At 40.0% G+C, this 21,158-nt stretch overlaps 1 protein-coding gene across 1 annotated transcript in view; it reads left to right on the forward strand.

Moving 5' to 3' along the window:
* The window catches only part of ADAMTS19 (ADAM metallopeptidase with thrombospondin type 1 motif 19), a gene marked incomplete at its 5' end in the record, with an annotated part of 123,768 nt that overhangs the window by 91,952 nt on the left and 10,658 nt on the right, over positions 1-21,158 (forward strand). Inside the window, 5 exons of the mRNA XM_081316933.1 lie at positions 2,882-2,962; positions 15,242-15,399; positions 16,912-17,065; positions 18,526-18,661; positions 19,745-19,949. Of these exons, the coding sequence (XP_081173059.1) occupies positions 2,882-2,962; positions 15,242-15,399; positions 16,912-17,065; positions 18,526-18,661; positions 19,745-19,949 (734 nt within the window). The remainder of the gene's footprint in view (positions 1-2,881; positions 2,963-15,241; positions 15,400-16,911; positions 17,066-18,525; positions 18,662-19,744; positions 19,950-21,158) is intronic.

The following is a 21,158-nucleotide window of genomic DNA, read 5'->3' on the forward strand; positions in this document are numbered from 1 at the left end:
GGCAGAGGTAAAAAGAAATATTAAATAATTACTTAATAATATTACTTAATACATTTAAATTGAACAAATAAAAAATAAATTTAAGGTTCCTGTTCTTCATTTGTCAGTCTTGTAATTCTATAGAAATCTATTTAACCTTTTCAGAAATGCCAGGTAAGGTACACCATACCTTTTCTAGCAAGCTTATATATTTCTACAAAAAATGATTGCTTTACAATACAGGAACATTTTAGTATAGGTGAACTACTTATGAAATCGTCCCTTGTTTCTGATTTGTAGAAATAATTTGTTAAACATAATCATTTTCCTATCAGTCAATAAATTAAATTTAAAGGACTATAAAACATAGGCTATATTTCATGTCTAGTTATATGGATATAAATCCTGTTCATTTCTTCAAGAATTATGCATGTGAAGCTTTCTGGAGTTTGCAACCACAGTGCTTATCTGTGGTCTTAATGATTAAGTAGTATTTGTTTTTATTGAATCTGTATTGCTGCTGTGGTTTTTCCCATTCAAGTGTTTGAATGAATGTCTAGCTTTGTTATGATCAGAGTAACCGTAGACACTGTATTTGCGGATAGTACACATTTCTGTATATTTATTTTGGATATAGCTATTTAGAATTTGCCAAGTAATTTTTGCTGAGTTGGGAAGGAAATCTAGAAGTCCCATTTCCTTACCCCCTGCCCACAGTGGAGCAATGTAAATATGTTAAATTTACTTCTGATATTTTTTTATTAATTTAGGAATGTTAATATAAATATTTTACCTGATCCTATGGAACCAGCCCAAGTGAAAATTATAAAATTTGTGAATGAAATCAGTGAAAATGCCAGTAGTGAATCTCTTTGATATTAGCCATTCACATGGTAAATGTAAGAAATGTAAACAAATAAATGCAGTGATTATTCAGTATATATCCAGTTCAGTATCAGCAGATGATGATGCTATGCTGTTGCTGCTTCTTTGTTTTGTAGTGTCTTTTGGCTGTAACAAAAATGTTTGCTGACTAACAGAATTAATAGAGTAAAAGAGTTGAAAGAGAGCTTGCAGGTCTTCTAGTTCAACCCCCTGCTCAGGCAGGAGATCCTATACAATTTCAGAGAAATGGTTGTCCAATCTCTTCTACTATTCCCTTTCAGATTGCTGAAAGGGAATAATAAATTGAATTATATTAGGAATGATCTGACAAAACCTGCTAGGAATTTGGTAATTAATGATCTTTCAAAAAACACTTAGAAAGTTCAATTAAACTATTTCAGCTTTAAAACAACTAATTAAAGTAGTATTTCCAACAGAATTTCAATCATGGATATCTGAAGAGGAAGTTAAAATCTGCAAAATCTTAATATAAATGTTCAGCGATGCATGTATCAAGTGGTAGGGCTTTGTGCATAGCACAAGTGCTATCATCTTGTAGATTTGGAACATTGACCCCCCCCCATGCATATTACTTCTCATAATAAATGTTTGTACTGTGAGGGGGATTATAAGAACACATACAAGACTGGAATGGAATAGGGTCTCCTGCCTGAGCAAGGGGGTGGATTAGAACAGAGGTCCCCAATCCCTGGTCCGTGGACTGGCACCAGGCCGCAGCGTGCCAGAAACCTGGCTGTGCAAACAAGTGAAGCTCCATCTGTGGGATACAGGCAGCACATGAAACCATGTCCCCTCCAGTCTGCAGAAAAATCTTTCTCCATGGAACTGGTCCCTGGTGCCCAAAAGGTTGGGGGCTGCGGAAGAGATCTCTTCCAACTCTGTTATTCTGCATTCTGTGTTAAAACAGAGCAGGATTTTCTTTCTAGCTTTCAACATTCATGAACTTATTTAGAGGTGGCTAGCAATCCCATCCTAATATTGCTGACTAGTGGCAGCTGCTGAATGATCCAGTGAAGCATGGTTTAACAAAGCATTAGCACAAGAGATGGTTTGACCTGTTCAGCTGCCCACCGCCACTAGTTTAAGAATACTAGTCAGTGGATAATAGAGTATGTGAAATTTCTTATATCCCCATTTTTTTAATGCAGAGATCTCAAACTCGCGACGTCACGTGCCGGCAATGGTGTGGGCACAGCTTCCGCATGACACGTCCGGCCCATGGGCTGGCAGTTTGACACCCCTGGTTTAATGCTTCCAACAGAGTCTTACATATTAAGAAAAGACTAGAAGTTTATGTTTGACCCACCCTGGCTATCTTTTTGGTCCTAAGTAGGATGGTCGGAAAATAAAGTGCTTTGGTTAATAGCTGATCCATAGAACACTCCCCAAGTAGTTGACAGGACAGCTGACTTAACAGTTTAGCACTTCTTTATGTACTGTAGCTCAGAGATAAAAAATAGGGAGGACGTAGATTCATGACAAACCTTTTGGAAAATAAATAGCTTCTTTGAATAAAGAATAGTATAGGTCAGGGGTAGGCAACCTCGGCTGTTTTATGACTCATGGACTTCAACTCCCAGAATTCCTGAGTCAGAATAGCTGACTCAGGAATTCTGGGAGTTGAAGTCCACGAGTCATAAAAGAGCCGAGGTTGCCTACCCCTGGTATAGGTTCATTGATATTTTTCAGAAAAGATAAAAACTTTTCCTCCCTTTTATTGTCCATGGAATCTATAAAGGGGACAGGTTTGTAATCAACTCAGAATTGTTCAAGTGAGATACAGTAATACTTGATAATCGGGGTAGGGGGGGAGAGAACAAGAATTTGATGCACAAAATCAAAAATCTAGATTCCACAAATTTGACACAAAGAAAATAGGGCATCAAGAGCAAATATAATTTTAAAGATTTTTCAATAGATGGAAACAAATTCAATATAAATATTATTTTAATTTAAATAAACAGATAACAATATAAATGTCGGTATATATGCTCAGGTTATGTGGAAGCCTTAGTGATACCTGCAGGAGCAAGAAGAATCAAAGTTGTGGAAGAAAAACCAGCTCACAGCTACTTGGGTAAGTTGTGATCAAATCAAATCAAACATTGTGACTGTCAGGTTGGAGGGTCTGTCTAACCTGGATGAAACCAAAGCAATTAGATTCTTCCCTTTTTTATTATTTTATTTATTTATTTATTATTGGGACTTATATGCTGCCCTATCTCCCGAAGGACTCAGGGCGGCTAACAACAATAACATATAATAAATACAGAAGTTAAGATAAAATTAAAATTAAAGGCCTCTGTACAATAAATTAAAATTAAAATTAAAAGAAATTAAAATTAGAGTTAAAAATTAAAAACATAATTAAAATCCCTGTCAGTCCAGGTCAGCCAGGTGGAAAAGGAGTGTTTTGAGGCCACGGCGAAAGGACTGGAGATCTTGGGCCATCCGAAGCTCATGGGGGAGCTGGTTCCACAGGGCTGGTGCTCCCACAGAGAAGGCCCTCCTCCTGGGGGGTCGCCAGCCGACATTGTCTAGCCGACGGTACCCTGAGGAGGCCTTCTCTGTGTGAGCGTACTGGGCGATGGGAATTCGTTCCTGGCAGCAGATGGTCCTGCAAGTATCCCGGTCCTAAGCCATGTAGGGCTTTAAAGGTAAGTACCAGCATCTTAAATCTTAAATTTTAAGTAGCACAATGGAAGCATTCTAGTTCAGAATTTCAGAAAAAAAGTAATAAGGTTGTTATTGATCAGATTAAAACTGACCAACTGGAATGCTAGCAATTTATTAATATAGCCTACTGTTTCAAATAGTTTCTGTATGTATTGCATAGCTTTACTGTTTATATCAATTTTTTTCTTATTACCATAACCAATGCAGTAGAATTAGTTAATAGAATATAAACTGTTGTGAACCCTTTTGTGGTAGCTGTAGCTAACTGTAACATATTTTGAATGCAGTTCCCTAAAAAGTGAAAACAGTAAATTGATCAAAAATTTCAGTGATTTTTTTTTAACGAACTAGCTGATTTGGTGTTTTGCCAAGTGTTAGCACTTAGTTTGGCTGTTTTAGAACGATTGATTCAAAAGTTGCAAAATTCACAAATCTTTTCATGACTAGAGGTCTGTAAATAGTTTTTGTAAAACACAGAAACAAAGAAGTCTCTGTGGGACTTGCTGTCTCTTATAATTTACCACAGAATCAACTAAATACTGAAAGAGAAAAACTGGCAGAGCTAAGTTTCTAAGCACTCACAAAAAAAAGATAAAACTGACAGCAACCGAAAGCTCATTTTGGAAAATATCCAGAATTATGATTTCTAATGTTTGTCAGACTCAACTGATACTGCTTTTGCCTTGTGGAAATATTTAAAAGAATCTAAGTTTGCCAAAGCAGTAGATTGAAAAGTGAAAGGTGATATAAAGTAGTTACACACATATTAGTCCAGGAGTGGAAAACTATAGCAAGTTTACAACCTGCTGGCTCAGGAATTCTTTCCCTGATGTTGAAATCCAAAGGTTATAAAATTGTCATAATTGCGCACCCCTGTATTAGTTACAGTGTTACAATTTGTGGAAGGCTGTAGGGGGCTAACTCTTCTTGAAGTGGATGGGAATTACCTCTGAATATAAATACAAGTCTAAAAAATGATATCATATAATCTTACTGTGTAGTTAGCAGTATTGCCAAAGAAGGTACATGCAAGGTCCATTTTGAAAAAGAATGAATCAATGTATCCAAGAGCCTAATTAGATAGCTGTAATTCTTAGAATACATTTGTCTTCCCTCCCCCACCACCTTCCAATGCTAAGTGACTTGGGAGTAAGTTAGAGAGTGAGAACTGAATACTAATTTGAGTATGATTTGTAGTCTGTATTTAATTTTTAATACAGCAAAAATTAGTTTTCCAACACGTCATTTTTTCCAATGTTCACAAGCCATCAATAAATATTGCAAATATCACTATAAATGTCCTAATTAAAAATGAATAAAATGTAGCTGATACTTGACATGTCAGAGTTGGTTATAGTGAGGCATGCTTGTGTTACCTTTTTAATGGAGGGCCTTGCCAGGAAAGTGGAGGCTGAACAAACGCGCGAGTGAGGCAGAAGTGCTGCTCGGGGCTGGAGGGGAGGCCGGTCAGATTTCCTCCGCCTTGCTAGGCAAGCGGAGGCTGAACAAACGTGCAGGCGAGGCAGAAGTGCTGCTCGGGGCCGGAGGAGAGGCCGGGCAGATTGCCTCCACCTTGCCAGGCAAGCGGAGGCTGAACAAACACGCGGGCGAGGCAGAGATGCTGCTCGGGGCCGGAGGGGAAGCCAAGCAGATTTCCTCCACCTTGCCAGGCAAGTGGAGGCTGAACAAATGCACAGGCGAGGCAGAGATGCTGCTCGGGGCCGGAGGGGAGGACGAGCAGATTTCCTCTGCCTTGCCAGGAAAGTGGAGGCTGAACAAATGTGTGGGCAAGGCAGAAGTGCTGCTCGGGGCCGGAGGGGAGGCCAGGCAGATTTTTTCCACTTGCCAGACATGCGGGGAGGCTGGGCAGATTGCCCCCGCCCTGCCAGATTGCCCCCGCCCTGCCAGGCAAGCGGAGCCGCGACGTTCTTCAGCAGGCACAAGCAGCTCCGATCTCAGCACAGCCCCTCCCCATACTCCTCCCCTCAGAAGAGCTGCGGGGCTCAGGAGCCTCCCCCAATGGCCACCCCACCCGTGAGGGAAGAGATGCAGCAACCAGATTGACGGTGCCTCCTCCTCCTCCAAAGGGGCACCTCCTGGCTCCAAGGGACAGAGGCAAGCCGAGAAACTGAGCTCCGCTTTGCCTGATGCTTACTTTTGCTTTCCAAAGCAGCCTTGGCATCACCGGGCCAGCGTGCTTGCTCGCAAGGAGCTCAGCCTGGATCAGCTGGTGGACAGGTCGTGTGTCCTCCAGGCCTGGTCGCTCTCCTCGCTCCCATTCTTCTCCGGCCCAACCCGCTGCCCCAGTTGGTATGCTTGCAGATTCCCCCCCAATAAATAAATAATAATAAATAAATAAATAAATAAATAGAAAAGGCCAATTTTACAGGTTGTCCAGCTAAAAGGGAGGAAAGAAGCTGGGCTGGAGCGCCCTGGAAAGGCGAGAAGGCAGTGCTTCTGCACGGGCTAGTTGGGCTTTCGGCAGGTTTCACCTGCAATTAAGTCAGGGTGAGGTTTTTGGCTTAGGGGAGGCTGAGGGGGGGAGCTTCTTGTGGGGGCACATGTCTGCTCACATAAGTGCAAATATGTTTCTTTTGCATGGAAGCTGCTTTGCTGAAGGTTATATTTTCCTTCCTTTTCTTCCTGTTTTCTTTCTTTCTCTTTCTTCGGTGGCTTCCAAAATTCCAAGAGCCCTCCACATTCTTCACCGCTCTGCTTTGTTCCGCCTCTGGGGGTGGAGGGAGAAAGACGCATTCTCCAACCGGCTCTTCCTTCCCCTTCTCTGGGCTGGGCTGCAATCTTGCCCCTGCTTCTCTGCTTCCTCCTCTCCCCCCTTGCAGAAAAAAAGGAGAAGGCAGGCAGTGGGGCAGGGGGTTTCCCTTCCTTGCCCAATCCCAGTGTTTGCAAGAGAGGCAGAAGTGATCGCCCTTTTGCAAGCAGGAAATCTTGTATGGGAATTGCAGCCAGGGATTCCCACCACCACCAAATATATACACAGACATACTTTCCCTGGCTTGCCCCGTATCTGGGGTTTCCTTCCTCGTGAGGAGACCCACAAGATTTCCTGCTTGCAAAAGGGCAATCACTTCTGCCTCTCTTGCAAACACTAGGATTGGGCAAGGAAGGGAAACCCCCTGCCTTCTCCTTTTTTTCTGCAAGGGAGGGGAGGAGGAAGGAGGAGGCGGAGAAGCAGCGGGCGATATTGCAGCCCAGCCCAGAGGAGGGAAAGGAAGAGCGGTTGGAGAATGCATCTTTCTCCCTGCACCCCCAGAGGCCCACGGAAAGCTGCCAGCCAGACAACACACCCGGCTGCAGCGAGTCAAGCAGCAACCGTTTTCTTTCTTTTTCTTTATTTTTTCCTTCCTTCCTTCCCATATTCTTCCTTCCTTCTTCCTTTCTTGTCTTTCTTCCTTCCCTCCTTCCCTCCTTCTTTCTCTCTCTCTCTCTCTCTCTCTCTCTCTCTCTCAATAAGCAAACAATCTGGGCTCTGACTGGCTGCTCTGCACTTCCTCCTCTTCCTCCCCCGCCAAGTAAACTGCATGCAAAAATCCCACAACCCCCCCCAATCCCGCAGCAGGCTGAGATAGGCGAGCCCGAGTAGCAGCCTCGAAAGATTTGCCACAGCAGCTCCTTCTCCCCGTCGGCCTCCTCCTCTGCTCCCTTGAAGCAGTCTTTTCCGAGGAGAGGAGAAGTCAGCACGGCACAGCCATCCATACCAGAGCTGGACAGGGGGCAGGGCTGGTGCATATCTCGCCTTAGGTAGGCTCCACTCTTTAATCAAGCCCTGTTCTGCACATGTGCACATGCGCGCGCATGCACATGTACATTTTGCGGCTCCCAATTTTTTTTTTTTTGTGAGGGAACCGGTTCCAAGTGGCTCTTTCACCAAATCAGGTTGCCGACCCTGGCTTAGAATAATAATCAGTGTTGGGAACTATAGCACACAAAAGAAGTTCCCATGCTACCAAAGGGCTTTTTTGTGTAAAGTATATCATACATATAAACGCCGCTTGATTTTAATCTTGCAGTGTAGTCGTGCTTTAAAAATTCTCTCTCTCTCTCTCATTCTCTCTCTCTCTCTCTCTCTCTCTCTCTCTGTGTGTGTGTGTGGTGTGTGTGTGTGGTGTGTGTTTGGTATGTGTGTGAATGCATCTTGAGTGAACTAAAATTCTCAAGAGTATATGCAATGTGCCAGGTATAAAGTATTGCTTCTGGATTGGGTGAGTTTGTCACAGACAAGATCAGGAATGTTTTTTTTTAATGCACATAATATTTAATTATCTTTTGATGATATGCAAAACATTCAGAAGAGAAGAACAAGATTCCTGTTTAAATCTAGAGTTCTTTTCCTGACTTTGCAAATGGAATGCATTTTTTTAAACTCATTTTTCTCCAAAGCATATTTAATTATGTTTTTACAAGCTGAAGGGCCCAGGAAAGCTTCAAAAACATATTGCCCATTTTCCTCAAATGAAATTGTTTGCATGCATGTTGCATCTGTACAGATCAAAGGGGAAGACCTGAAAAATCATATCAATCCACATCTGGATCTGTTTATGTGAAGATAGTATTGATATGTTTTCTAAGAGGAAATATGAGAATGGCAATAACAGGAATGGAAGTGTTGCCACATTTAGAAGCATAAAAGGAGAAATGGATATGCCATATATGAAGAATATGTAATATAAAAAAGAGAAAACAGATACAATAATTAAAACATATAAGCTCAGGAATCTGCAGTATTCACACAATATCGCCACAATGTCATGCCAATCACAGAGGTGTCACCAGTAGCCAAATAATTTCTTCTCATATAATATATAATTCTAATATATATAATTTCATATGCCTGTAGTTTTCCAAACACATTTCCCTACAGTTATTTCCCTTGTACTTTTATATTCTAAATCACTTGCCACACAAGGCTGGTGATCTCTCTTATTTAACTACTATTTTCCTTTTCTCAGCTGGGTGCATTTTCTAGAATTTTTTGTTTTTGCATCTGTGGGGAGATGCACCACTCTTTGGCTTCTTCCAATCAAAAGGTAGCTATGTGGATTTCCTCTTTAGATTCATAACGGTGATAAATTTTACATCCATGCAATATCAGCTAGTTGAACTGTTCTGAGCAGTGTTTTTTTTTCTAAAAAAAAAAGGTACCGGAACTCTCATCTTGGTGGCCACAGGAGGCGGGGGGGCGGGGGGAGCATTGCTGCGGTCACGGGTGTGAGGGGTGTTGGTGGCGGGCTGCCCCCCAGGGCTGGAGCTGATGTGGCTGCCGCTGTGGGAGCAGCGGGGCCTGCTCTATATGGCGGGGCTGCGCGGGGCGGGCGGCGGAGGCGGTGCGGGCCACTTAGGCACACAGGGTGAGGCGACAGTGGCACAGGTCCAGCACCAGGTAGGCCACCAGCCTGGCTGACACAGGGGAGCACAAGGAAGGAGTGCACATGGACTCCGCAGAACCCACCTCCCACTCCTTGTCCTCTCTTACTTACCTAGTTGAGATAGTGTAGTTGGGCAGCAGGGAGGGATGCAAAGTTCCTGCCAAATCGCCTTCGCTGCAGACAACTTGCCGGTGCAACATTTGCCGGCCAGGTCTTTTGGCACACTCAGCAGCAATTCCTATTGGCTTTCAAAAGCCAATAGGCTTTTGAAAGCCAATAGAGGGAGTAGCATAGCTTGTGCAAAAGCTTTCTTCTTTTTGTGCAAAAAAGGGTGCCGGAACGCCATTCTGAGTGTTCTATGAGAAAAAAAGCCCTGCTTTTATGTTTTAATCTTATGATTTTAAAAATATTGTAAGTTGCCCCAAACTTCGCCAGGTGCATACAAATTGCATACAAATATTATATAATCGGTAAATAAAGGTAGAACATATGTTAAATATACATCAAACGATAATATGCTTCCCTACAAAGTCAATTCTTGCTCAATGACAGACCAAGAAAGGCAAGAGGAAAATCTAGAAGAGGTCTGTGCAACTTGTAGAAGGGAAAGGCCCACATTGATAAATTAAAAATCTTTGTGGTCTGCAAAGGAATGCTGGTGGGCTAATCAATGATTTGGTGACTAGAGGAACATCTACAGTGTTGGAGCTCATGGTCATGGTAAGCCGTGGAGGCACTAGGCAACATGACTTTCAGGGCAGTGGTGGTGATTTTATTACTTTTTTTAAAAAAAAAGTCTGTGCTCTGTCCAAGGGTACTTGGTAGGCTGCATGTACAGGCCTGGTCTAGAATTTATTTTGGAGCATTCAACTATCTAGAGCAGGCATGTCAAACTCATTTTGTTTGAGGCAACTTCTTATAAAAGAATTGCCATTAATTTGTTTTAATAAAATAATTTAAATCAATTTTTCACTTGATTTCAAGTTAAATGAATGATATTGTTTGACAACGAGATTTTTTTTAGTACAATTGCCAAATGCAATAAACTGGTTTTAGGTATATGTGTGCACTAATTATTTTAACACCAATACATTTTAACAACATATTCCATTTGTAAATGAATGCAAATGCAAATTATACAATTTTTGTGCAAAAATAAAACAAAATAACAGATTTAAGAGCTGTTATCATTAGTTATCCTTAGATAAAAAATAATTCCATCATCCAAAACTTTGTTATACTGTATTTAACGAACAGATGCATTGGGATTAAAAAAAAAGACTGACTACATTTGATTGTGTATCACCATGGCATTAAAACAAAATTCGAACAGTGTATGAAAAATAAAGGTTCCCTAAACGTCTGCTGGCTATATCTATACATTTTCCTTGATAGCATATCACATATAATTGAAGATTATAATTAGTTGCGTGTGCATGTTCAGCAAGTGTGATGTATTTGTGCTGGCATTTCTAGGCCTCTTTCCAACCACGTCCAGAAAATTTTGTAACAAACATTGGAATTCTTAAGGCCATGTTTTGTATTTCCCAGCAATCTGTTACTGGAAGGAAAAAGCAATCCCTGCTGTGTTACTGATCCCAGAGAAGCATTTGCATGTATGCAGGTATCCTTAGGGTGCCATAGTTATGGATGAGAAATATTGGTTGCAAAGTTGGCATTTCTGGATGTAATACAGATATTTTGGACTTATTTTTCTTTCTTTGCATGTCTGATACTTTTAAAATGGCATATGCTACTGACTACACTTATGCACATATGTAACATCTTTTGCTAGGATACATGACCACCACTTTCCAGAATGTGAAAAGTGAAAGATTGTGACTAAACAAAATTTTAATGTACAGATAATACTACCAGAAATTATTTTAGCCTTTTTAATAAATGTTGTTATTGATGTTAACCTCACCATGGAAAACATCATATGTTATGTATATACTAGATTAATTATTTAAAGACTGAAGTGCAACATAACTAGATTCTAAATAATCTATTTTTCAAAACACACAACAGTCCAAACAGTAAAAGTAAAGTCCAAATTAAGAACATTTGATTCTTAAGAATTGTTAAATTTAAAGTGGTTTAGTTGTAACAGAAGGTTAGATTCAAAATAGTTTTCAAGAGTCTGTACAAAAGATACTATTTTTTTTCTAAAAGGTAAAGGTAAAGGTTCCCCCGCACATGCGTGCTAGTCGTTTCCGACTCTAGGGGCCGGTGCTCATCTCCGTTTCAAAGCCGAAGAGCCAGCGCTTGTCCGAGGACGTCTCCGTGGTCATGTGGCCGGCATGACTAGATGCCAAAGGCGCACGGAACGCTGTTACCTTCCCACCGTAGTGGTCCCTATTTTTCTACTTGCACTTTTACGTGCTTTCGAACTGCTAGGTTGGCAGAAGCTGGGACGAGTAACAGGCGCTCACTCTGCTATGCGGCACTCGGGATTCGACCCGCCAAACTGCCGACCTTCAGATCGACAAGCTCAGCGTCAGCTAAATTAGACATATTACATTGAGAAAAATGTTTGAATTCATTGCAGAGATGTTAACAGAGGAAATAATTATTTTGTTATCTAATTTTACCTTCCAAAAGACAGAAGCAGATGAAAAATGTGAGGTTCTTTCCTGTTGGCTTTTTTTAATTAGCTGTTTTAGATTCTAAAAGTTTAGTTCCAAAAGAAGTAACCCTGTAAATAACTTTAATGTCCTCCTGTAGGGCAGGCTCTTTTATGACTCAAGGACTTCAACTCCCAGAATTCCTGAGCCAGCATGGCTCAGCTTGAAAACCTCTCCCTTTCCCCTCAGCATGGCTGGCTCAAGATTTCTGGGAGTTGAAGTCCATGAGTCATAAAAAAGGGCCAAGATTGCCTAGCCCTGCAATAGGCTTTTAGACGGAGCTTTTTTTTTTTTGCAAAAAAAAAGGTGCCGGAACACCGTTCTGAGCATTCTATGAGAAAAAAAGCCCTGGTTCTGAGTATTAACTATTCTGAGTAGTAATTGGCTATCATAAAGGCTATCTTAACTTGGGCCATGTCATACAAGATGACTCACTCAAAAAGTCAGTCATGCTGGGAGGGATCAGCAGAAAATGGAGAAAGGATCACCCTAGTACCTGTTGGCTGGATGCGGATAACATCAGGATGACCATGGCGGATCTGAAGGAAGTGGTACAAGACAGAGGGTCATGAAGAATGCTGATACATAGAGTGGCTGAGGGTTGGACATGATTGAATGATTAACAATGTGTTAATTGGACTTCTACAGACTTGTCCCAAGTAAACGTTTTACTAAGACTTATCCAGGAAGCGTTTTGTGGCTAAGACATTCATACTCCTGGACTTGAATTCTTCTTTGTTAGGGAGCTCTATATTAAAAAGGCCAATGTAAAAATCCAAATAGTCACTTGAATACAAATATTATTTAGTTCAGCTTTTGAATGAGTTGTGTAAATGAGATACATAGGCCTGGTGGATAATTTTTAACTAGAAAAGGATAAAGCACTTCAACTTATTTATTATTTATTTACAAAATGTCCTGACACTCCAATGCAGGATTCTGTACATACTGTAAATCGTATAATATGAAATTCCACAATTATTAAGACATTATGTAGAAATTACCATAAAAATTTCTAAAAGAATCTAACACTGGATGTAAGAACAAGAGCACCCTCAAACAGGAAACCATATGTTATGTAGAACATTATTATATCATAAATAGTAATGGGGTGGAGGCATCTTAATTTGGGAGAGACAAGATATTATTATAACATAGGGATAGCCACTGAGAAGTCCTGCTTTCATACTCTACCCTCTTCCCCCTCATTGGTGAGAATTTCACCATGCCTGCTCAACCTACGTGCACAGGGTAGGCAGATTCCAGTTAGAAAGGACTCATGCCATAAAGGGCTTTATAAGTCGTAATCAGAATTTTTAATTTTACACAGAAAGTTATTGGTTGCTCACAGTGTAAGTTTTGCCCACCGTAAAAAAACAAGCTGTCACCCTCCAACAATTGGACCGCAGCCTTTGGAATCGACTGCAGTTTCCAATTAGGCTTTAAGACAGCCTAAATAGAATATATTGCAGTAGTCAAACATGACTCAATGAAGGCATTATTAACTGTACAAAGGCACGTTGCTTCAAAGAAAGCTGCAACTGACATACCAACAGACTGTTTTGACTCATAACCTCCACATGAGGTTACTAGTTCTTACATACTTTTTTAAAAAAGAGTGTTTTTCTCAGCATGACATGTTGCAACTGTAATCCTTGTCTGGGAATGGCAGTTGCAATACATCTAGGCAGCAAAAAGCAGATGGCATGTAGAGGTTTTCTTATCCTGTGCTTTGGCTTCCATCACATAGTTTGGGGAAGATAGCTCCTTTGTCTTCTCTGGTGCAGTAGGCTTTCTTTTACCTTCATTTGTTGTGTGTGTGTGTGTGTGTGTGTGTGTGTGTGTGTGTGTGTGTTTGTAGTTGCTGCATGCGGTGGTACTTGAGATAACAGCCATAAATTAGGAAGGCAATATTGTGTACTGTGTATTGAGTACATATTGTGGATAGCTTAAACAAGCAGAAATCAGATTAAGATAATAACTAGAAATAGAATGATGGTATAGCATATTGTGGAAAAGTTCACATTTTCTTGAGAGATCATATTCACACCTTTAGGTAGTATCTGATTTTCCAATTATGTTTCTTTGAAAATAGCAGAATATTACATGATAAATGTATTACTTAAATGTGTTCTGTCTTGGGCAGAGGGTATTTCTCCACTAACAATTGTACTAGAAGTCATCAACAAGTTTGATGATATTATGGTTTCCACTGTATTCCAGTGTGGGCCTTTTCACTTTTATTTTATTAAATAAAATGTCATGACAGTAAAAGAGAAAAGCTTTTTAGCACTGCTGCATTATTGAATACTGCAAATATTACAGAACATTTCACACTATTTGTATTTTTTTCCTGTCCTTTGGTGGCCAAAATGATTCTTGGATAATTTAATTGTATTTTTGATGGTGTTATTGCCATTGTTTCCTATAGAAACAATACAAAACAGTCCAAATATGGATGGGAATTGATTGCCAGGAGTGACTCACACAAAGATAAAACTATGAAGAATTTGGGGGCAAGAGTTGAGTAACTGAATCACTTTCACATAATTAATGACAAATATGGAACTTCAGTGAGAAAGTACACATTAGAGCCACCATTTCTAGAGGACGTCAAGCCTATTTAATTCTGTATTTCTGAGTCTGAACTATCAAAATTCACATTACAGGAAGAACAGTGAAAGACTATGAATCAGTACTGACAGTTCCTAGTAATCTATATAAGTTGACATTAAATGTGTGGCTTGATTAAGCTGTAGAAAGGAAATAGCCAAAAAGCATTATTTCTGGCAGGATAGATCAAAGACAGGATAGGTTTCATTTCAAAAGTCAGTTACAAATATCCAGAATATATGCAAATCTATAGGAAGTTTAAGTCGAGAGTTTGCTTTATGTTATGTATTTGCAAACAATTGTCATCAATAGATTACATAGTCAAAGTAAAGTAAAATTAGTCAAAGTAAATTATTAATTTCTTTTATAAGCACTCAGATCCCACAAGCCATTCATCAAAGTGTTTGTGTGTTGTGTGTATGTGTGTGTGTGTGTGTGTGTGTGTGTGTGAGTGTGAGGGAGAGAGAGAGAGAGAGAGAGAGAGAGAGAGAGAGAGAGAGAGAGAGAGAGAAGGACGAAAAGAAGAAAGGAAGTTCAAGTTAGTAAATAGAAAACTACTTTGACTCTCATATCCCAGCAGTCTAAACCAGCATGGTCAGTAGTAAGATTATGGGATTTCTAATTCTAGAAAATTTGGAACCAACTTTCTTATCGCAGTTCTGTTCCATCCATAGAATTTTTAAGCTGTAAGAACAATGGTACAGTATGAATATCATATTTAAAGTACTATAATGTTACATATATATTCTTCTATTGTATCACTGTGTTTTAAAGTAAATGATTTCCAATTAATAATTTGGAGTATCCATATTATAGTGGTAGATTAATTATTATAGGCTTTTCATATAGTGATATCTGTATTGAATGTTAAGAGAATTCCGAAAGTACATATAACTTGTTATTCAGCAGAAGTACAGCTGTTTTCTTACTGGAATTTTATTATTATGTTTATTAATCTTAACTTGTTTTAATTTTTTATAAGATGGCTCTTTTAGCATAATAATCAGGTCTGACATGAAACACACTCTTTTGTACTGTTTTCTAATGTGTCCTCAGCACTTCGAGATGCCAGCAAACAGTCTATTAATAGTGATTGGAAGATAGAACATTCTGGAACATTCAACATTGCTGGTACCACTGTCCATTATGTTAGGAGAGGTCTGTGGGAAAAAATTTCTGCCAAAGGTCCAACTACATCACCTTTACATTTATTGGTATAGTAGCATGGATAATTATTTAAATGTATTCTACGCTACAGGGTGAAATGTTTATGTTTATATATAGTTATTGTTTTGCAAGCAGTATGGTAACCAACTTAGAATAACATAAGAACACAAAACAAGTTATGCCAGATCAGACAACAGGCTCATTTAGTCCAACACATTATGGTTCATATCAAGAAAGTGGCCAGCTATTTCCGAATGGGAATCTGCAACATAACACGATCCCATTAGTAACACATATCAGTATTAGAAGACCTACATTCTTCAGGACTGAAGATAGGGTTTGGCATCATTCTCTGTGAAAAGTATTTCCTTGATTAGGTAATATCTCAAGAATGTATATATTCTAAAAATCTAGGAGAAAAGGGGATGTATACATAATACAAACAATATGCTAAAGATAAATTAAACTATACTTAAAATTATTAAAATACTGGATCTTTAATTTCTCCATAATCTCAAATATGCTCAAACTCTTGAAGTGCTAACTCTGATTACTATTCAGAATATATGGGAAAGTTGTAGTTGTGCTCGGAGCATGGATATGTGAAAGTGCAGAACATCAAATTTTTAATTCATTTCAGTGGAAAGAACCAGTATAAACAAATAAGCTTTTATAAGTGAATGCAAATCAACACACCGAGATAGTTTTGTATTTGTACTTATGTATACATACATGAAGTATATGGAACAATCATGAATAGGATAATGGAGACAACAAAAATAAAGTCTGGCTTTGTTGAGTAGACTAATTATAGATCTACAATTGCAGGTAATCCTTAATTTACAACCACAATTGAGCCCAAAATTTCCATTGCTAAGCAAGACAGTGATTAAGTGACCATTGGCCCATTTTACAACTATATTTACCATAGTTAAGTGAATCACTGCAGTTGTTAAATTAGTAAAATAGTTGTTAAGTGAACCTGGCTTTCCCATTGACTTTGCTTGTCAGAAAGTCACAAAAGGTGATCACATGACCCCGGGACATTGAAACTTTCATAAATATAAGTCAGTTGCCAAGCATCTGAGTTTTGATCATCTGACCATAGGAATGCTGCAACAATTGTGTGAAAAATGGTCACAAGTCACTTTTTTCAGTGCTATTGTAACTTCATTCAGAAAACGAATACCGGTAGTTGTAAGTCAAGGATTACTTGTACCAGAATTCCTAGCTAACACAATTGTTGGATGGCTGGCAGAATTCTCAGGGTATGCTGACAGATTTTTCCTTCCTTCCTTCCTTCCTTCCTTCCTTCCTTCCTTCCTTCCTTCCTTCCTTCCTTCCTTCCTTCCTTCCTTCCTTCCTTCCTATAAATGAAGTCTCTTATATTGATTGAGACCAGACTTATTTTGCCTGCTGGAAGATAGTTTTAACTCTGAATGTTGGGCATTTATTATGGAATTTCTGTATGATTTTCTGTAGACTGATGTTTCTTTTTTATCATGTCTGCATTTTTGTCATATCTAGTCATACAAATATTAATTACTTATGTGTTACAGGTCCTGCTTTTTCAAGATCAGAATTATGGACTACATTATGAATATACTATTCCTTTAGATCCAGTTAACGAGAATCAGAGCACAAAGGTATCGGAGCCTCTATTTATGTGGACCCACTCAGGTTGGGAAGACTGTAATGCTGTATGTGGAGGAGGTAATGATTATACATTTGTGGGTATAGCTACATATGTATTGATGTAATTTGATGCTGCTTCCATTATATTAATTTTGTCATTAGGGCTACTAAGTCAGCCCAATTGCAGTGAAAAAGCAGAATTGTTCAAAATATTTATATAAGTGGGGTAAGATACAAAGACTAATACTTTTAACATAGAAAAAGTCAAACTTGGTTTTGTTTTGTTCTGGTAAACCTCTGGCAAAATGAAAAGGGATTCCAATTGGCCCTTCAATGTATGTTCATAAATGTTATTCACATAGAACATGAAATGATCTGTCTGATAGGACAATGAGTAAAAAACACCCCGTTCCTTTCCAGGTAATATAGGGAACGGTTGCTGGAATTGGGTATGTGTAGTTTAATGAAGAGAAGGGTGAGGGGTGACATGATAGCAGTGTTCCAATATCTCAGGGGCTGCCACAAAGAAGAGGGAGTCAAGCTATTCTCCAAAGCACCTGAAAGCAGGACAAGAAGCAACGGATGGAAACTAGTCAAGGAGAGAAGCAACCTAGAACTAAGGAGAAACTTCCTGACAGTTAGAACAATTAACCAGTGGAACAACTTCCCTCCAGAAGCTGTGAATGCTCCAACACTGGAGGTTTTTAAGAAGAGACTGGACAGCCATTTGCCTGAAATGGTATAGGGTTTCCTGCCTGAGCAGGGGGTTGGACTAGATGACCTCCAAGGTCCCTTCCAACTTCTTCTTCTTCTTCTTCTTCTTCTTCTTCTTCTTCTTCTTCTTATTATTATTATTATTATTATTATTATTATTATTATTATTATTATTATTATTATTATTATTATTATTATATCAGCTGATCACAGTGATTCTGTTTTAGTGTGATCACAATGCTGTGAAGTTTTCTTGCCATAATTATTTTGCTTTTTTCAGAACAACGTAACTGCTTTCAATCATTTTGGCAAACTACTGTTTGTCAAAAGATTTTAAAATTTCCATTGCCGCATTGAATGTGCTATTCTAGACTTATTCTAGGTGTTTCTAATATCTGCAATAGAACCCTTAACACTTTCTTTAATAAACTACATTGTTGCACAGATAAATATTTAGGAAAAGTATTCCTTTAGATTTAAAATTTTGACTAATATAAAACTTGTTGTTCCTATCTGTTAGAAAACTAGATTTTTTTCATTTCTGGGTTTGTTTGTTTTTTTTACAAAGTTTTAATGTAATATTTTTAAAACTATCTTAAAACTTTTATCTAAAAATATGACATCCTCGCTAATTTATTTTATCAGTTTCAGGATGGAGTTTGATATTTATCCCCAAGTGAAAATAAGAGTGAAAACATTAGATTTTTTTCCAAGTATAAATGGCTATCATATTTATTAATATTTCAGTAATTTTGAATAATTTTATTCAATGATAAAAACTGTTGTCATCAAATCTCTGCAAACTTTGTTTCCCTTTTTACCAGGTGAAAGAAAGACAACAGTATCCTGCACAAAAATTATGAATAAGCATATTAGTTTTGTGGATAGCAAGAAATGCAAACATTTAACAAAACCTGAACCACAAATTCGAAAGTGCAATGAGCAGCCATGCCATACAAGGTGAGTCTGAGACCCAAAATTCAGATTCATATAATGGACACTGAAATGGAATGAGAGGCTGTCCCTTGGGAAGTAACTCATAGTTGTGGGATATTCTCTTTGACATTGAATGGATAATGGATGCCTCTGTCTAAAAAATTAAGCAAGGAAGTGATACATAGGAAGCGAAAATGGGGAGGGGCTACTTGTAACATGTAAATTTCCAACCATAATTATCAGATCTTGACTATTAATTCTTCTTTCTGTGATTTTATGGAACAAAAAGTACTAGATATTATATATATATTATATATTATATATTTAGTTATGTATATTAGAACCTCAAGAATGATCATCTTATTTCCAAAAGGATGCAGTTAATCAGTTAAACTATATATTTATAATAGTGATAATTAACAAAATAGATACACTAAGATTTTTAAAGCAATTTGTTTCAGCTTTCAACTTCTCCATAAAAACATAATGTAGATTGTGAGAAATATAATTAGATAATTCAAATTATCTGCATCAGGAGAACAAAAAGATTAATAGTAATCAGTGATGGTTAACAATTGTGTCATTTCATATGTTAAAGGACTGTTATATTAGTGGTGCTCAACAAGGATCTACAAAAAAATGAATTAACCAAGATCAATTAGAATGCATTTTAAAATCAGGCAGAACTAGAAAATATTTTGAAGATTATTTTGGCTTGAAAATCTAGTTCAGGGGTGTCAAACTCAATTTCATTGAGGGCCTCATCAGCATTGCGATTGCCCTCGAGGGGCAGGGTGGGTATGGCCAGGGTGGGCGTGGCTAGAGTAGGTGTGGCCTACTGGGTGGGCGTGGCTAGCTCTACATCGTTCACATCAAGGGTGCCTATGGGGCCTGGGCAGGAGTGGGACAGATCTGAGTGTCTCTGACAGAAGGAGGGTCTCTGGGCTAGGGCCAAGGCAGTGGGGGCCATTCCCTCACTGTTTCCAGGATGGCTTCGTGGGCCACATGAAACCACTTTGTGGGCCGGATCCGGCCCCCGGGCCTTGTGTTTGACATGTCTGATCTAGTTAAATGCCAATTCATGATTCCCCCCCTTTTTTTCTTTAGGTGGATGATGACTGAGTGGACTTCATGCTCAAGGACATGTGGGAAAGGGACACAGAATAGGCAGGTAGCCTGTACTCAGCAACTGAGAAATGGAACCCTGATCAGAGCCCGAGAGAGAGACTGTCTTGGCCCTAAGCCTACTTCAACACAGCGCTGTGAAGGCCAGGATTGCATGACAGTGTGGGAAGCTGGCGTGTGGTCAGAGGTGCAGTATAAGGACGGATTATTTATTTACGTATGGTATTTCTAAGCTATCGCTCATAGACAGTTGTCATAAACTTAAGAAATCATTTATTAGTGAATTTTTTAGGGGGTTAGGGAGAGGGGTGGGGGGTAATGGTTGTCTGACTATGGGGGGTGGCCATACAACCGTGGTGCAGGCCAGGCCTGGGTCCGACTGCGTTCGGGGGGAGCGGGGTGTGGTTACATCTGGGGCTCGGGAATGGGTTGTGGGACTACCGATTCCCACGACACTGGGATATGGCAGCAGGCGTATGGACAGAGGGCCGTATCGTTACCGGGAGGGCCGTCTCCGCTGTCTACAAGCGGTGAGGCGCTCCGACCCTCTGTTTCTTCCCCGAGGTGCCAGGAGCGAGGATGTGCAGCCTCCTGAGCTCCGGCTGGTTTACCTGAATGCCAGGTCCGTGGTTAACAAGGCTCCCCTTGTGCGGGATTTGGTGGAGGGTGAGCAGGCGGACCTGGCTTGTGTCACCGAAACCTGGTTGGGTCCAGAGGGTGGGGTCCCTTTGGTTGATCTTTGCCCACCAGGTTTCTGAGTGTTACACCGGCCTCGGGCTCAAGGTAGGGGTGGGGGAGTGGCGGTAGTTATCAGGGAGACCTTATGTCCGCGGGAGACCACCATTCCTCAGATAGTCGGGTGTGAGTCTCTCTTTTTGAGGTTTGGTCCGGGGGCGCAGTTGGGCTTGCTGCTGGTGTACGTTTCGCCTAGTCACACAGCGGCAGCCCTGCCTGAGCTACTCGATGTCCTCTCCGGTTTGGTGATTGAGTTCCCCAAACTTTTAGTTTTGGGTGACTTCAATCTACCATCCCTGGGAGGGTCATCTGAGTTAGCTCGGGAGTTCATGGCTTCCATGACGGCCATGGACCTGACGCAGGTAATTTCTGAACCAACTCATGAGGGAGGCCACACCCTTGACCTGGTTTTTTTTATCTGGACGGTGGTTGGATGATCTTGGTGGGGGCTCTCCATTTATTATGCCCCTGTCATGGACCGATCATCACCTCCTGCGGCTGGTCTTCCGTCTTGCCACCCCCCGCCGTGGGGATACGGAACCAACTAGATGGTACCGCCCCAGGCGCTTAATGGACCCTGACGGGTTCCAGGCAGCGCTGGGATCCCCACCTGCCTCCGTCGCTCACAACTCGGCGGATGCCTTGGTGGAAGCCTGGGAAA

This window comes from Vipera berus, assembly GCF_964194415.1.
Source record: "Vipera berus genome assembly, chromosome: 2".
Classification (NCBI taxonomy): domain Eukaryota; kingdom Metazoa; phylum Chordata; class Lepidosauria; order Squamata; family Viperidae; genus Vipera; species Vipera berus.